This window comes from Caretta caretta, chromosome 9 (assembly GCF_965140235.1).
Source record: "Caretta caretta isolate rCarCar2 chromosome 9, rCarCar1.hap1, whole genome shotgun sequence".
In the NCBI taxonomy this organism is placed as follows: Eukaryota; Metazoa; Chordata; order Testudines; family Cheloniidae; genus Caretta; species Caretta caretta.
Window position 1 is genome coordinate 11487785 of NC_134214.1, and position 18611 is coordinate 11506395.

Genomic DNA, 18611 nt, shown 5'->3' on the forward strand with positions numbered 1-18611 from the left:
AATCATGGAAATTGTATCTTCAGGAAACTCTAAAGAATTAAGAATATTATGTCACAGGATCTTTGGAAAAGAAATCGGTAGGGGTTTTAGTGATTAAAAGTCTTCCACAAGGAAGATGCCTATATATTTAGAATAAACTTGTCAAACAAACTGTAGAATACAGATGCGGGGAATTCAGATTTCAGAATTCTGTTCTTCAAAATGTCCCTGTTTGTGAAATTAACAACTGATTGTCATCATAATAATATGCAGAGAAAGCTTTGGGAAGGCTTTTCCTTTTTCCTTGTACACTGTAAATTGCTCAGTGCATGTAGCACTGAGAAGCCTATGATCTGAAGGGAAAAGCCATAAAGAACATGAACCTCATTCTGGAGATAATCAGTTTTTCCTATGTTTTCACTCAAGCAAACTGTCATAGACTCCAATGGGAGTTTGCCAGACTAGTGACCTCAGGATTTAGCCTTGATGTGAACCGAGCAAACGGTTGTTGGAGAATACATTTGACACTGAATAGAGATCACAGCGATGCATCCTCACAGCACAACCACTACATGGCACTGTGAACACTAAAATTAGATAAGGGATGGAATATATGTTTGTAACAATGTAAACAGGAACAAAACATGATCTGCAATGGGGTGAGAATTAGAACTGACATTAATACAGCCACCCACCTATTTCAGCCAAAGTTTGGATGAGTCACATGTTAAAGACACTTGTCATAAAGGAACTAAGGGCTGGATTCTACAGTCCTTATTCAGGCAGAAATCCCAGTAGACTTACAGGTTTAGCCCTAAAATGTAAAAATTGAAGCCACACTGTGTTTATGGTTACAGAGCCCTCTAACAAAGTGCATTTACAGGAAGCCAAGTGAACCAAGTCACAGGCTGTAGCTTCCTTTAGCCACTCCATGTTACAGGTTCCACAACAGAAGTGAGGGGCATTGTCGTCATTTAACTAACATTGCTTCACTGGAGCCGTGTTAACTTCTCTAACAAATCTCTTTTTCATGAGTTAAGGCCACTAAATAAAATGTTATGCCATAAGGCACCTAAACCATATTTCCTTCCACACAGCACCAACTTCTCCTCCAACATATGCCCAACCAATACTGAAATACGTTACGGTTTGAATAACAAATTGATTCTTTTCTTTTAGCCTTTTTGCTCCAATAGGAAGCTACGACCTGTTTTTTATTTAACTGACCAGTTACTTCAGCAGTGCCATCATTTAATCTCAGCAGCCACAGCATTCTCTATTACTTTTTTACTTTGCTATTTATCAAAGAAACCTGCATCTAGGAATTTAAATAATTTTCTCTTGTTGCAATTCCATTTGCAGTTATATTAGACAGGCTAACATAACTGTTATAATTAAAGAATATAAAAACCATTCATAGTTTGGGGCATAAATCACCCAATAAGAGTCAGATTTTCAAGCCCCCAGCAACCCACATTTGGAACCAGATTTTCAGAAATGCTCAGCTCCTGACATGCTGAGCTCTTGTAAAAATCCGGCCCTAAGTGACTGGGTGTTAAAAAGAAACTATCCTTAAGGAACGGTTATTTCACAATTGCCTGCTACTAGTTTCTTGCACCTTGGTCTGAAGCATCGTATACCAGACACTGTCAAAGTCAGGACTTCAGTCTAGATGGAATTCTGTCTAATGCCCCATTGCCAGTTGCTCGGAAAACTTCTTCTTGAGTTCCTTCTTGCAACTCAGCCCTCTGGCTTAGAGCCTCACCCCTTTCAGGGTAAAAAAGTCCAGACTAAAACTCCAGCATCTTAGTGATAATGTACCAGGCCTTCATCCCTGGTCTGGGTTCAGTTAGGGGGCCAACTTTCTAATCACACAAAACCGAACACCCTTGCTCCACCCATGCCCCGAAGCGCCACTCCTGCCCCTTCTCCAAGGCCCCGCCCAGCCTCCCTCCATCCCCACCCTCCCTCCGTCGCTTGCTCTCCCCCACCCTCACTCACTTTCACCAGGCTGGGGCAGGGTGTTAAGGTGCAGGAGGGAGTGAGGGCTCCAGCTGGCAGTGCGGGCCCCAGGGTGGGGCCAGAAATGAGGGGTTCAGGGTGCAGGAGCTCTGAGCTGGGGCAGAATGTTGGGGTGCAGGAGGGGTTGACGCTCCAGGTGGGGGTGCAGGCTCTGGGATGGGGCCAGAGATGAGGTGTTTGGGGGGCAGGAGGGAGTGTGGGGTGCGGGCTCCGGGAGGGAGTTTGGGTGCACATGGGGGCTCCGGGTTGAGGTAAAGGGTTGGGGTGCAGGAGGGGGTGTGGGATATGGGTGGGAGTTAGGGTGTGAGAGGGGGTTTGGGGGGCGGGCTCCAGGTGGCACTTGCCTCAGGTGGCTCCCGGAGGCGGCTGGCATGTCCAGCTCCTAGGCCGGGGTTCTCAAACTGGGGGTCGGGACCCCTCAGGGGTCATGAGTTTATTACATAGGGGGGTCGCGAGCTGTCAGCCTCCATCCCAAATGCTGCTTCACCTCCACCATTTATAACAGTGTTAAATATAAAAAGTGTTTTTAATTTATAAGGCGGGGGGGTCACTCTTAGAGGCTTGCCGTGTAAAAGGGGTCACCAGTACAAAAATTTGAGAATCATTGTCCCAGGCGAAGAGGCCAGGGGTCTCTGCAAGCTGCCTGCACCTGTAGGCACCACCCCCACAGCTCCCATTGGCTGCAGTTCCCAGCCAATGGGAGCTGCGGAGCCGACACTTGGGGGGAGGGACTGCGGAGCCTCCCTGATTTCCCCCTGTGCTGGCCGCTTCCAGGAGCCGCACGGAGCCAGGGCAGGCAAGGAGCCTGCCTTAGCCCTGCTGCACTGCTGACTGGACTTTTAATGGCTCCGTCAGTGGTACTGACCGGAACCGCCAGGGTCCATTTTTGACAGGGTGTTCTGGTCGAAAACTAGATATCTGGCACCTCTAGGCGTGGCCCCTTTACCCCTAGGGCCTACAGCTCCCCTCCAGTAGGAGAACCCCAGCCTGCCCACTCCTCTGGGTTCCAGCCCAAGGCCCCTCTGATAAACTGTTAGGGCCTGTTTCTTATGATCCCTCGCTGATTTCCTGGGCTGCTTCCTACCTTTGCCTGTTTGCAGGAGTCTGTCACGGAGCTGTGCTCTCCAGTCCTCCCTCCCTGAAGTTTCGTCTCTCCCTGCGGCTTTTCCCAGTCTGTTGCTGAGGAGCTTTCTCGGGGTGGCTCCTAGCCTCTCTGGCAGCTGCCTGGAATCCATCCCTGTTGCTGATTCTCCCTTCAGGGCAGACCCAGGGATAAGCCCCTTGATGCTCTCTTCTCTCAGCCCCCTATTGGCCTTGCAGTCCTTCCTTTACATGAACTACCAGGTCTGGTTCTCTCCATGTGGGTCTAATCTTTCTCCCCTCTAGGTGCCACATAATAGGCTAATAGGGTTCTCCGGCTCCCCTTAACCCTGTCACTGCCAGGCTGGAGTTTACACACCTCATCACACGCCCAAATTCCAATGCTGTGTAAGGTATACTCAGTAAGGCCCTGTGTGGACCATAGTTATGTATGTCAAACCTTTTGCTCTTTGTTAGCCAGGCTGTCAAAAAACAAGATCTCTGTTTGTGTCCCAGTTGTCTCCTCCCAACACCAAAACCTGACCATAACAAAGGAATCAGTGGTTTATTTCTAGAGGTTAAAATACCTTGTGCCATCACCACAGCAACCACTGTATCACTTTTATGAAATGCTCAGGATGTGTCCTTACCCCCTCTAATACTTTAAAAGCACGGATCAAGGTCTTGTTACATCCTTTCTCAGCTACTCAGATTTCGGATCCTAATCGCTGCAGGAGGCATTAACGTATTTATCCTCACAACATCCTTGTGAAAGGCAAAGTGCTATGATCCCATTTTACAGATGGGGAACTGAGGCACAGAGTGACTCTGGTCTGGGTCTACACTTAAAATATTAAATCAAATAGCTATGTTGCTCAAGGCTGTGAAAAAGTTTGCACCCTGAGGACTGTAGTTAGGTCAACCTAACCCCCAGCATATAGACAGCTGGACTGACAAAATAATTATTCTGTCCATCTAGCTCTAGCTACCATCCCAGAGAGATAGATTAACCACACTGACAGAAAAAAAATCCCTCTGTCCACGTTGGAAGTAGCATAGACATGGCCAGTGGGATTTGTCCAGGGTAACACAAGAAATCTGTGATAGAGCAGAGAACTGAGCCCAGGTCTTCAAATTACCAGACTAGCACCCTAACCCCTGAACCATCCTTCTTTTTATAGTAATGGCAGCCATCCTGCACTCCTCACATACTTAAGGGGCTATGGCCAATCTGTCCACAGAATTATAGACCCACTGGCCATGTCCGTGCCCTAATTTGCCCTCAACCCCTATGCTTCTGTAGAGAAAGCCATGTCAGAGTCATCTTTGGAATGCTATTTCCTCCTGCAGTGCGTCTTTTTATGGCCTAGCCCCATATAGAGCATCAGAAGCCCCCCAAAAAGCATGTGTAATTTGATGAAAAGCAGGTCTAATATCTAAAGATGGGATTTGAGAGGTTACAGACAAACATTTACAAAGGCCTAACCTAGAAGAACACAGTAGAAACCTATGTATGAATGGAGGGAGCTTGCACAGATCAGTATTGCCAGCCCCAAGCATTCAAAAATCAGGTCAGGTCTCTAAAAATCATAAGAGTGGCTTAAAAATAGTCAGTTTTTTAAAAAATAATACATTTTAGGTTCTACTTGTTTGCTTTTTGAATCTTTAGGGAGCCCTAGGTTCAGGTTTTCAATCTTTTCTCTGCAACTATCAAGGCTAGAAATTACCTTTTTCCTTCTTTTCTTTTTTTAGTTGAGAGTGGAAATTCTCATGTACCTCCTCTGCTCTAGTTGTTGGGGCTTTAAGGAAAACACCAAATATCACAAGGTTCACAACTGTGCGAACTCGCACCACCAAAAGCTGCTCAGTTAACTTGAGATTTCAAAGAAAAGAAAGAGGCAAAAAAGACAACATGATCCCCAAGATGTGAGAATATTTTTTAATTTAAAACAATTGCAACAATATTTCATTCATATCCCTTCTTATCTCAAACAAATACTCTCCAAAATGTTACCAGTGCTTCAAGCAAACAATGCTGAATGGTGCAAAATAAACTATTACAAACACTTCCAGTACACAACAGAAAACCTCAAAAGATGTGGCAGGAATCAGAAATTGATCTGATCCATTAATGAGGGGGGGCTGGGAATGGGAGGGGAATAAAAAGGCATTTCCAGTTACAACATGTTTTGCATAGTCGTTCAATGCATCTGAAGTCAGATAGCAAAGAAAACAGAGATGACTGCCACAGGGATGGAAAACAAAGATATTAGCTGGATGTCTGTTTCTAAAAGCTACAATGAAGACCTAATGCATCCATGTCACAAGTTTTACTGCACCTCCATGAAGTTGAAAGTTCCTACGAAACAGGGCCTGATTCAGATTTCATTTACACTAGTGTAAATCAGGAATAACTCAGCAGAGGTACTCCAGTGTGGAACTGGTAGAAGGGAAAGGAGAATCAGGTCCAAAGACTCCCAGACTGGCTGAAGGCTTTATTATTTTTTAATTAAGATTATATCCTAATTACATTTTAACCAGCAAGATAAAAGGATTTTAAGAACCACATTCTACTTCTGCTTTGGAGAGAGGACACCATGAATCACAGTGGGTTCTAGACTCCATTAGAAATAAAGCAGGATTTAAAAAAGAGGGGGGGAATTGTCAAACACTTCCCCTTCCTCCCAAAAGTTTCATAATTCAGAAATTTATGATTATCTCTAACAATAAAACAGCTGTTTACTTTGTGCCTCTTGATTCATGGTATTCAGCTGATTCAATAACTGGCATTTTTAGTTCAAAGGCATTTAGTGACCTTAATCCCATTGATATCAACGGGAGCTAGGAATTCAAACACCTTTAAGGATCTGGGCCAAAGTGATTCTTTTTCTCAACCTTTACTCCCAAGAATCTCACAACACAAATAAAAAAAACCAACAACTTGAAACAGTTACTGGAATCCAGCTGAACCACAAGTCCTCCCATCACCCATTGGTCAAGTCACTCACTATTGCCCTGATCCAGCAAGGTACTTAAGCATAGGGAGTAGCCATATTGACATCAATAGGACTAACCACCTTCTTGAAACTTATCATACGCTTAAGTGCTTTTCTAGATCAGGGCTTAAATGGATCAAACAGGTGTACCTCTCACTCTAGGTTCCAGAGTCAGATGATTGCATCCTAAGGTACCAATGTCACTGTTCACCTTTAGTCATATCTTTGAAGAAAAAAGAGAAGAAAAAAAGAATTTACAGTAAATTGAAAATTTGAAGGAGAAAACTGATGAGGGGACAAAATGCACAAACAGCTGGAGAACTTCAAGGTATTTTCAAATGTTGTATTTTCATGAAAGGTCATTCAGCCTTTCCCCTTTATTGCACCCTGCACTTTTGCCCACTTGTAGTGTACGCAGCACAAAGGGCTGAACAATACTTGCACTAAAAGGATTTCAGAAATGCAGACACTAAAAATGCACCTATTACAGCCAGCTAATTTTTTTCTTTTAACTATCACTTTCCAGCTTCTCACCTGCTAGATTTTTAAGTGTGCCTGATATTTTATTAATATCACACACACAGTTGTTCCAGTTTTAGATATCTCTATATACAAGTAAATGGTTTGTGAGAGTTCATGCTCCATCCTTATTCCTAGGAGCTTTGCCATGTTTCCAGTTTAACAATGAGCATGGTAAAGACCCCATGATCTGTAACTTAGCCAAGGTCTCTAAATAAAAAGGTTATGCATACCAGACCTTTCCAGTTTATAAATAGCCCTTTAAGTTCATGAAGCAGAGGAGAAAGCTGTTGTTGCACTTCTTTGAAATATAACTGGGTATGAAAGTGATCTTTTCCTTTTTTACTGCCAAAAGCAAAAATAAAAAAATAAAAACTATCTGAAAGTTCAGCTTCTTCACTTTAAATATAGGATGTGCCACTGCATACTTTCCTGATTCAATTTTCAGAATAGGCAACTGCTAGTGAAAGACACAAATAGCTAAAATACTGTAGGAACAAGTAGATTTGCTGGCAATTTTTATTTTGTCTACAATGAACTACTTAAGAATGACAAGGCAGACTAATCTTATGGGAGCCACTTCTAATGTGGTACACCACCATTCTAGTGTGCCTGGAAGGGTGTTAAATAGAGGAAGCTTTCCCAGTGATTAGGCATCAAATACACTACTACAGAATTATTGAACTAGAATTTCTCTCTACATCTAGTACTACTTTTCAGATCAAATACTGATAAGGAAAACTAGGCCTATATTACCATGCTTAGTGATCTATACCAGGCTTTGTTACATTACGGGAACAGTTTTTAGTCAGACTTTAAAAAGAGGCCCTAGTTGTAACCAGAATCTTTAAATTCAGGTTCCCTTTGGTTGTACAATTGCCTGCATTTTGCTATTAAACTTGCAGACATTAAATGCAGAGAAGACATAATTACAACTCCCTGCCTCTCCTGCACTCTGCATGGATTCTTTTGACTGTTCCAACTTATTCTGAGGGATCAGTAATATTATAAAAGGCAATTTTACCAACGGTCTCTCAGCAGAAGCCAACATACTGTGAACTTTGTTTTTTTGGAAACATAAAAGATTACACATTCACCATTGTAATTTTTTCTAAAACAGAACTATTCAGCAACAACAATTTAACACCCCGCCCTCACACACAGGCCCCTTCTTGTTTATGACTCAAATTGAAATAAGGAAACAATACGGGGGAGGGGAGGAAATGGGACAAAAAGTGGCCAAAAAACCCCAGAAGCCCATGTATAAGGGGAGCATTGTGCAGATCAAATTATCAATGTGTTTGCAAGTTTCTAGAAAGTTGATATGTTATAAATTAAAAAAAAAATCAATAAATCAGCAATTTTACCAAGCAATTTCCTCCATCCATGGAAGAAACTTAAATAATTAAACAACCTTTGGCAAAAAGCAGAATTGTACTGCAAGCACTTTGTCACGGAGCCGGTTTCAGCTGGTATGAGCACAAAATTCTTTGCAACAATTAAAGGGACATTGCTCCTCTTTTTTAATGCCTTTGGAGGAAAATGGTGGTTGTTACTCCTGAGTGGTAGCATTACTTATCAAATCAGCATATTGGTTTCCTTCAGCCACTTGCAATCCTGAATCTCTTGGGATAATTTAAAAAACACAACAGGATTTCAAGAAGAGTTTAAAAAAACCCACATTCAATACATAAAATAAAACCCACCATTTCTATTTGGCATAATGCAGCGGGCACTGACAAGGGATTAACAGCTTCCAAATTTTGCATTGGTGTGTTTTGATTTCAAGCATCAAGGAGGCAAAACAAAACGTTCTGTATCATTACATTCTAATATACATAGCTATATAAGTCATTCCTTATTGTACTGAAAATAATATCGTGACTGAGGCATGTTCTGTGATGGAAAACAGTTTCTCCCCCTCCAACTATACATGAAGCAAAGGCAAATCTGTGACATCCAGAACCAGTGTGGACTCTCCAGTTGGAAGCAGTGGGCAGCTACTATCGTAGAAATGTACATTCCCCAAAGGTCTTCTGAGAACATAGCTGAACCACAGGGCAGTAATTGGGTTGTAGTGTAGTTATGAAACAAATGCATATTCTCCATGAGCTAGTTGCAAACTCCATTAGTAATCTGCATGGTTTTAAGGTATCCTTTAATGGTTATCAATTTAAAATATCCTATAGTACATCACCACCTAATAGAAATTTCCCTGCTAACACTTAAGAAGGCATCAAATGACTGTGTTTTTAAATAAACTATAAATATCCCATGTTTTCCTTTGCTTTTTGGCAGTCCAAGGTTTGTTTGTTTTTTTAATTTTTTATACTTTTTTTTTTTTGGCAGATTAAAAAGGCTTATGGCTTCTTAAGGCCAAATAACGTATTTGAGGCCTAACTTGGTATCCTACGGTAGAAGTAAATATAGCCCAGGTCTCTGGGAGGTCGTTCTGAGGCACAGACTTTAAGGTCATTGTAGATCACCCATCTGAAATGAAAATAGGAAGATGAGTATCCAGAGGACTAAAGTGCTGTAATTAATTCCTTTAATAGAGCACCAACAAGACACTAAGGACTTCCCAGATCTCTACCCTAAAAAGCTTAAAATCTAATCAGACAACGTACAAACAAGAGGCACAATGAAAATCAAAGTGATTGGTGAAGCAGGCTTCTTATTAATTAAGTAATTAAGAAAGGAGAAGGGCATGAAGGCAAACCAGAGATGGTTTCCAGTTGCTAGAAATTAGGGTGCTCAATTCACAGCTAAGGAGGGGGGGGGGTGGCAAGCACAACAGAATCCAAGTTCTGCATCAGCCAGGTCCCTGGTACAGATTAGAATAGCCCCAGCGTGCACACAGACCTCTCTACAAAGACAACCAGGTACCATATCAGCCCAGTCCCTGGTATAGATTACAGTAGCCTCAGCATGCACACACACACACTTACAAGGAAAACCAAGTGCAGTTCTATATAACATTTGTAGCCTTCATTCCACTGATTGAATGAGATAACGGAAATGTATTGTGTGACAACAAACACTCGTCTATTTTTGTATGAGGACATGCTATGCAGGACCTGCCTGCCATCCAGAAACCAAATCTTTCCTTCCTTTCCCAAAGCCACTCACCTTCCCTCCTTTTTGAGATGGCAAACATAGTGGCCACTCATTGTGGATGTTCCCATGTGGCTGATGAACCCAAAGAGCTCATACCCTGCGTAAGAAATATCAGAGATGATGAATATCACTCCTCCATTGCTGACACCACAGCACAAAGCCAAGAGACAATTTTTTTAAACAGAGAAGCATTTTCAAATATATAAGCACCTTTGATTCAGACCTCACATCCCAAAAAACACTTTCTATTAACCCAGCAGTAGTTGTCCCCTTTCACGTGTAGTACTTACCTTCACCAAACATGAATGCAGCACAAACCAACACATGTCTGTGCACACACAACACTGTCTGAATCAGCTTATACCTATGAACATATGACCAAATCTATGAAAGACAAAACGGACAGGGCAAGGGTATGGATTTCAATCTTGATGCACACAAGACATCACTGAAATGTAAGATATGCTATTTAGATACAGCCTGGTCAAAGGGTGGTGAAAATTGGCTCTGCACACGAATTAGATAAGTTCATGGATATGAATGTTTGAGCTCCTCTAAATTAAATGAAAAAGACGGACTATATCCTACAGTAGCCTTTGGTCTGAGTCCTCCGTATGGCTTTTAACCCCATCATCCGCACAAACATACATAATTCTTAAAATTTGGGGGAAGCCCTTGGATAATAATTTTAACAGCTTCAGCATATTATGCAGGCATGGCTTCTCAACAGGAAGAAAACCATAAAGAGTTCATTGTTAGGACAACTGAAGAAAAGGCTTTTTGTGCACAGCAGGGATGGAGACCTTATTCTGTATTTGTCTATGCTGCACAGTATACCTAGACTTGGAATGATTAAATTTTTATTGGTAAATATTGATTTCACCATATGCACACAAATTGATGAACATATATTTATATTTACATAATCTAAATTTACAAATAGGCAAAAGGAAGAAAAATGCTGTTTGAGAACATATTAGAGTCAAAATCCACAGATTTAGACTTTTGAATTAGGCTTGTTAGGAGTGGACTAGCAAATCAACAGTAAAAACAGGTATGATTTGTCAATGTAAGGATATTTACTTCATATATTTTGACATGTGATGTTGACAATTTGTATTTTAACTATTTCATTTAACTTTTTGAATCTCAACATCTAACGTCATTCAATAATTGTCTAAAATCCCCCTCCCGACTCCATCCCCCAAAATTTCCAAAAACTGTGAAAATTTAAATTGACAAAAATTGAGGGGTGAGGATCTTAACAATATCCATCAGTATTAATTATCCAGTGAAATTGTTAAAAAAACTGAATTCTGCCAAGCCTAAATACAGCCATGACCAAAATTAAACAGATTACACTCCTTCAAACAACTGAATAATGGGAATGACTTGGGTTTTGACCCAGAGAGGGAGTTCTGAGGCCCTTTTACTGCCTCAAAGTATATTATTGGAACCCCAGACAGTCAAAACAGGGTCACATCCTCCGAAGTCTGATTACACATATCTAATTCCCATGTTCTTCATTGTAAACCTCCACTCTAAATATAGTCACTGTCCCCAAGACATTGGGATAATCAAACCTGGCGTTTACTATGTAACATTTGTAATAGTTACAGTGAAGTATTATTTGAAAGCTGTTATTAAAAACTTATTAAAAAGCTACAAGAGAAACAAAATTAAATAATTATTTGATGTGGTCTTTAGATTGTTTTTGTAAGAATATTACAAGTGACGATAACCTGGGGGACAGAAATAGACAGGTGTAGCGGACATACACACTGCTGTTGCTAATGTGGGGGTATTAAAGTTCTTTAGAAAGGCAATGTTAAATGCTCCTTATTATCCTAAGATGACCATTGTGCTATAGGTTTCAGAGTAACAGCTGTGTTAGTCTGTCTTTGCAAAAAGAAAAGGAGTACTTGTGGCACCTTAGAGACTAACCAATTTATTTGAGCATGAGCTTTCGTGAGCTACAGCTCACTTCATCGGATGCATACCGTGGAAACTGCAGAAGACATTATATACACACAGAGACCATGAAACAATACCCCCTCCCACCCCACTGTCCTGCTGGTAATAGCTTATCTAAAGTGATCAAGTTGGGCCATTTCCAGCACAAATCCAGGTTTTCTTTGTGTGTGGGGGGGGGCGGAGGGTGAGAAAACCTGGATTTGTGCTGGAAATGGCCCAACTTGATGATCACTTTAGATAAGCTATTACCAGCAGGACAGTGGGGTGGGAGGGGGTATTGTTTCATGGTCTCTGTGTGTATATAATGTCTTCTGTAGTTTCCACGGTATGCATCCGATGAAGTGAGCTGTAGCTCACGAAAGCTCATGCTCAAATAAATTGGTTAGTCTCTAAGGTGCCACAAGTACTCCTTTTCATTGTGCTATAGTAACCCAGTGCATTTGAATTTATTATCATTCTTTGCCTTCTTTACATTCCTTGGCTGCTGTACAATAGCCCCATCTTGTGGTTTACTTAGCTCTATTACTTCTGACAATGAGATTCTCAGAGGAAAACCAGAAGAGAAATCAATGAAGTCATGCATGGATATGTAGGATAATGATTCCTATTAAATGAATCATCAGATTACATATCAACAAAAAGACCTAGACTTCAAGTGGCTTGTAATAACAGCAGAATCCTTAGGTTGATTAGTTTTTAGGGACCTCCTCCCTCTAGGCATGGAATTTTTGTATTTTTCCCCCTCATAATGAAAGACGGAAATTATATTTTATGCAGAATAGGTGAGTAAAGGATATCCAATGACCCTGGGGACAGCAAGATTTCCAGGCGGCGATGCACCATGAAAGCAGATGTATTAATGCCAACACAAGAATATGAGGTTTATTGCACTGCGACATAGAATCACAGGGTTAGAAGGGACCACCACATGGGTCATCTAGTCTAACCCCCTGCCAAGATGTAGACATGAGGGCAACAGGATTCTGGGAGGTTTTGTCTGAATTTGCCTGCCCCTTTTGCAGGCAAAAATCAACCTTCTCCAAGGCTCTGCCTACATTAAGGAAATATGAACCAAGTATCAATGGAGTTACATCAATGCAACCCCAGGCTGGCTGCACCAGCCCAGTTTAATCTGGTAATTTACCAAAGTATTTTATGCCAACATAAATTCTGCTGTGCACTGGTGTCATGTGCCCATGTTAGGGACGTGCCCTAGAGTGACTAGATAGCCGAGGTAAATCCATTACACTTCTTTAGTGTAGACGAGGCCTGAGAGCAATTTTCAGCTATTGTAAGTGGGGCACAGATTCTCCTCTCACAGAAGCAGTAGTGAAGAAAGAAGTGACTCATCAAATGGTCTGGAGATAAGAATGGGAATCCTAATACTGTGCAGTTCTATAGCACATTTCATCCAAGAACGCCAAAGCACTTTGCAAACCTTAAGCCTCTCAACAGCCTTGAGAAGCTGGAGTCATCCTCATTTTACATATGGGGAAGCTGAGGCCCAAATAAGTCACATGACTTGCCCAAGGTTTTTCTCTCTCACACACACAGTGGCACAGACAGGAATAAAAACAGATTGTTTGGACATCACTCCAAACACTCAGTGAAGCTAATTTTTTGCAAGAGAGAGAAGAGTTCTAGGTATAATATATAAGATGGAGATGAGGGTGCAACATTGCAGCATGATAGCTAAAGCCACTGCTTGAGGGGAACTTACTTCCAGACCCATCTTTGATCCTGGGCCCCTCTGAACCTGCCTCTGCAAGGATGTTGGCATTAGCATTATTTTCCATATCCATCACATCTGAAGCAGACTCACTTTCCTCCTCGGGCTCAGGGTGGCTGAAGATCCAGTCCAGTGCATGCTCCAAATTATTATTCTGGAAGTCAAATGAGCAAAACACCAGCCATTAGTGCGTTCACCAACATTGTAGCTACCATACAAACACTGATCTTTAAATAAGTAGAACAAGGACTGAGATCAACAGCATTCAGTACACTTGAGCTATACACACTGCCTCTATGAAAATGAGCATTCAGCACCCACTGTGCAAGTCTCCTGACCTTGGATTCGTTTAGTACTAAATGATTCCCTGCAGCATTTTCAGCACCACACGGAGTTTGCTCAGTGTTCTGCATGCTGTTGCCAATAATGATAGGGTGCTGGATTACACAGGATAACAGTATTAATTTAAGCACACAGGCTTTTAAAGTTATATTTGATGTGAAAAGTGGCTGTATCAGTCCTATAAATAATCACAATGATTTAGCTGGAGCCAGCATTAAGTATTTGGTTTCCAAAGCTGTAATTTCCAATGTACCTTCCCTCCCCCACCATGCTGGATAAAAAATGGCTGGGATTGGGATTTTGGTTCTAATAAATGATTTAAAGTGAAGCCAGTTTAGATCTTTCAATCCCTGCTAAATCAAAATAGTAGTTTACAATACACACAAAATGCAGGAATGGTGACATTTGTAATTGCCCTCTACCTAATTTGATAGGCATATTCCCTTGTTGGAACAGAAGGTTTGCTTACCACTACTTAGGTTGTAAGGTCTTTGGGACAGGGGCAGTCTTTTTGTGCTGTGTTTGTACAGCACCTAGCACAATGGGGTCCTAGTCTACGACTGAGACTCCTAGGTACCATGCCAATGCAACCAATAGGTCCTGGGAAGTCACAGGAAAGAGTAAGTGATCTGTCTAGGAAAGGCCTGAATTGCACTGTTCTTCAACAGACAGTGCCAGCCACCCATGCTATGGCACTGAAGGTAGCATCCCAGCAAGCATACAGCCTACTCAGCGGCTCAGGAATAAGAGGGAAAGCCAATGGCCTTGTTGAGGGGTGCCCAGCCTGTGGCTCTGGAGCTGCATGTGGCTTTTCAGAAGTTAATATGTGGCTCCTTGCACAGGTGCTGACTCCGGGGCTGGAGCTACAGGTGCCAACTTTCCACTGCTCAAACCCAGGCCCTGCCTCCACTCCACCCCTTACCCCAAGGCCCCCGCCCCTTCCCCTGAGCTTACTGCATCCTTGCTCCTCCCCCCTCCATCCCAGAGCCTCCTGTACACTGTGAAACAGCTGATTGCGGCAGGCAGGAGGCACAGGAAGGGATGGGGAGGTGCTGATTAGCAGGGCTGCCGGTGGGCAGGAGGTGCTAGGGGTGGGGGGGGGAGGGGGGGAAGAAGCTGATCGGGGGCTGCTGACGTATTACTGAGGCTCTTTGGCAATGCACATTGGTAAATTCTGGCTCCTTCTCAGGCTAGGGTTGGCCACCCCTGACCTAATCCTATGGTTCTGAATTCAGATCACAAATATTATGCAAGCCACAGAACTACACGTGAAAGGGAAACTGTCATCTGTGAGTGATTACACTGCTTGGAGCACTCCTGCACATCACACTGGATGGGAGCCCAGCAACTGGGCTAGGAAGAGTCAGTGCAGCCCAGGAGTTGCTGTCTGAGGAAGTATTAGTATTAATGGAAAATGGGAAATTACAGCATAGAAAAGAAGGCAGAAGAGCCCAGTGTTAACTCCCCCTCCTCCCTGGTTAACATCCCACATGGAGGTGGAGAGGCACGGAACAGATATAAAGAGAAACAAAGGTGAAGTCTCCCATCTCTCCAGCACCCAGAAAGAGATCTTTCCTCTCTCACGGTGGGTCTCTTAGGGGCCACAAGATCGCTGTACCTGGATAACTGTGGGTGGTGAGTCAGAACACAATCATGTGAGATGGGATTGCAACTCTTCAACAAACACCCCAAAGAAAGGAATTGGGGAGCTCCCCATCCTCAGGACACACTGCTCTCATGCACCCAGAATGCTTCAGAACAGCTAGGAAGGAGAGTCTAGTGCTTCTTATCTTCCCCTTCTTGTCACATCCAAATTAATACTCACCTGAAATTCATATACCCTTGCTCCTCACCCCTGTCACAACCTATCTTGGGGGCCAACCTTGCCTCAGGACCCCATTCTCCTTGCTTCCCCACATCCACCAGAAAATTCTGAATTCCTTCATGAGCACATCTCATGAGTTTCCTTGCATATGTGTCTTTTCATCCTTAAAAAAAATAAACCAAAATTTCTCTTGACCACCCTGGAGACTCACTGCTGCTTTGAGTGCTAGAATAGCTACATTCCTCTGGAATCCCATGGAGGTGATGAGAGCTACCGTCTCTTCTGGAGGCTGGTTATCTAGCCCAATAGCCCCTAGACCAGCTGCTCCGGCAGAAGCAACTCCCGCATAGCCAGGTATAGCTAATGGCTCTGCAAAATCTGGAAAAGACAAACAGTTCACTTTTTTACCCCATCAATACATAACCAAACAATGAATGGAAGCTCAAGAATAGCAACAATACCTGTGTAAAGTTCATTTCTAAATCTGGCCAGCAGGCGCATAGCCAAATCTGGCCAGCAGGCGCATAGAAGGCTCAAAAACGTAGGAAGATGAATATGCACATGGGAAAGGCATGTATGTGGATTCTTCCACACTGTGGTGCCTGGAACATCTCAGTGTGCTACAGCAAGGCTACATGGTGGTACATCCAGGGAATAAAGAAGCCAGGTTTATCAGACCAGGGCCCAACATGGAATCCAACTGCCAGACAACCCATACTTGTTAGGCATACAGCTGCATACCCAACTCTGATCCCAAGACCAGCAGCAAGGGGCTGTAGACCCACCATTGCTTTTCAGCACCAGCTACTTTATCACTGGGGACAGGATACCACTTCTGGTGCAACATGGGTGTGCTGTGCCTTCTCTGGGCAATGGGTGCCTGGTGTGTGTTCAGAGGATTGGATTCTGTATCAGGTTTATAGTAATGAGTACTACTCCTACCAACATTATGGCACATTAAGAGAATGACAAGTTTGTGTTCTCTAGTTTTCAAAGGGATACGACAGGATTTGTTTGCCATGCATGGTGTTACACTTTATATTGACCCAAGTAAGATGCACAGCAGAGCGAGGTCTCATTCAAACCCTTGAGACTACTGACCTGGTTCTTCCATGTGTGCAATGATCCAGTTGAAAGCCACTTCAGCACCCATGTTTCCTGTATAGTATACAGCTTTCCGACATGCTTCCAAGGGGAAACCCATCTCTGCTAGCTGCATCACTGAAGATTCATCAATATCTGGAGCTACAAGAGAGGATACTCTAATACGTAAAGTCAAAATCAGTCCATTCCTGTAATATTTGTTATTGTATATGGTGCTGCTTCCTATATATTGCATCACTGGGGTAGTTTTAACACTGCAGGGAACAAACACCCATTTAAAAAAAAAGCAGCTTTATGCAAATCGCTATAATGGCAATTAGTGATTTATTTATAGCTTTTTATCTTAACGATTTACACAGAGCGTCTTTCACCCTGAGTAACTCCCGAAGTGCTTTACAGAAAGCATTTATAAGAAACAAGTCACCCACCACTGAAGTGCAGGCCTGGCAGAGATTTGCAGTTTCTAAGAGTACTAGATCTGTCACTGTCGGTACATGGACAGTCAGTTCTGTAATGACACCACTTCTGATGTGGTAGATAGAGCACAAGTAGCTTATCTGCAGCAGTGACACTTGGTGAAGACGCCTCAGTTCTCTGAGTATTGTAGCTCTCTCTGACTATAACGGCTTTTACAAGCAGCAACTCTGACATTCTGTTTGGAAATAATTCTCATTTTTTGGTCAAGTTGTCTGCCTACTGAGACATTGGCTAAAATCCTCCAGACCAGCAAATTATAAAAGACACATGATAGGATCAATCTAGCCCCTTTGAGGACTGTGGCAAAACTCTCATCGATGTCAATAGGAGGAGGACTGCTCCTCACCTTGTTCAGAGTTTCTTTAAGGCCTCCCATATCACTTAAGACCTGGGGCATAAGTCACAGGGACAGCTTTATGTAAACCCTCTGTACTGGTGTGAATTTCACCCTATCTGAAAAGCAGCCACTGCTTCTGCTCTGTAGCTACTTTTCAAATATAAATATAATGTATTTCTTTTTGGTGGTGGTGTTGCATTTTAACAGCGGAGCACAGAACAACACTGTGACATGAAGACAAAAAAGATATAATCCCCCCCCAAATGTTCCAACTAAGCATCGCTATTGTTCAGTATCTCACATGAAGCTAGCACCTGGGTATGTACTCTGGCAGCAAGCCCGAGTTGCCACTCAAGTTATACTGCTGCTTTTAGCTCGAGCAGAGCTAGCGTGGATATGTCTATATGAGCTGGGACTCAGACCTCCCACTCAAATACAGGTGTATCCTTTATAGCAAAGATCCAAGGTGTTGGGCCAGTTATAGATCATTTTTAAGGTGAGATCATGGCATACAAATTACAACTGTGATGTAGCAGGATCAGGGACAACAATTTTATAACCAGCCCCCCCGCCAGCAATTCCCTTCCCCATTTGCAGTTTAGATGAGTCCTGCGTGGGCAATAACAATGTTTAAAGAATACTAAGTGGCATCTCTCTGAAAAACATACTCACAACCTCTTAAACTGGAGCCTCATCGAACACTTGTTGACGTTAGCATTAACCTCAATGCACTTTGGATCATGGCCCACATACATTTTGAAAATTGAGCTTTTTAATCTAAAACTATCCTAAATTGCTACTAATAAAACTCCAAAAAAAAATCACACATGTAATTTCAGAGCACTTCTTCCACTCCAATTAACTGTGTTTTAAGTTAAACAATGACAACAAAGTGCATCTGGCTCAAATCTTTTACGCCAAGATTTTGTCCAAAGTGAATTTACCCCAAGTTATAAAAATCAGACTTCACACCAGAAATTGTGGCTGCTCATTGTTGGGCACCACACTGCTACGATGGGTCCTTCAGATACCCAAATGCGTGCAAGTCAACACTGGAACAAGTGTTATGTAAATGCACACAGAGAAAAGTGGCAGGCATATCTGTGTAGA

The 18611-nt window shown here is 42.6% G+C and overlaps 1 protein-coding gene across 1 annotated transcript in view; it reads right to left on the minus strand.

Moving 5' to 3' along the window:
- Nucleotides 1–5006: 5006 nt before the first annotated feature.
- Nucleotides 5007–18611, minus strand: part of USP13 (ubiquitin specific peptidase 13) — an 81042-nt gene continuing 67437 nt past the window's right edge. The window contains exons 17-21 of the mRNA XM_048863129.2: nucleotides 16685–16828; nucleotides 15795–15961; nucleotides 13408–13570; nucleotides 9726–9810; nucleotides 5007–9086 (exon numbers count right to left, since the gene is read on the minus strand). Coding sequence (XP_048719086.2) covers nucleotides 8993–9086; nucleotides 9726–9810; nucleotides 13408–13570; nucleotides 15795–15961; nucleotides 16685–16828 — 653 coding nt within the window. The 3' untranslated portion in view covers nucleotides 5007–8992. The remainder of the gene's footprint in view (nucleotides 9087–9725; nucleotides 9811–13407; nucleotides 13571–15794; nucleotides 15962–16684; nucleotides 16829–18611) is intronic.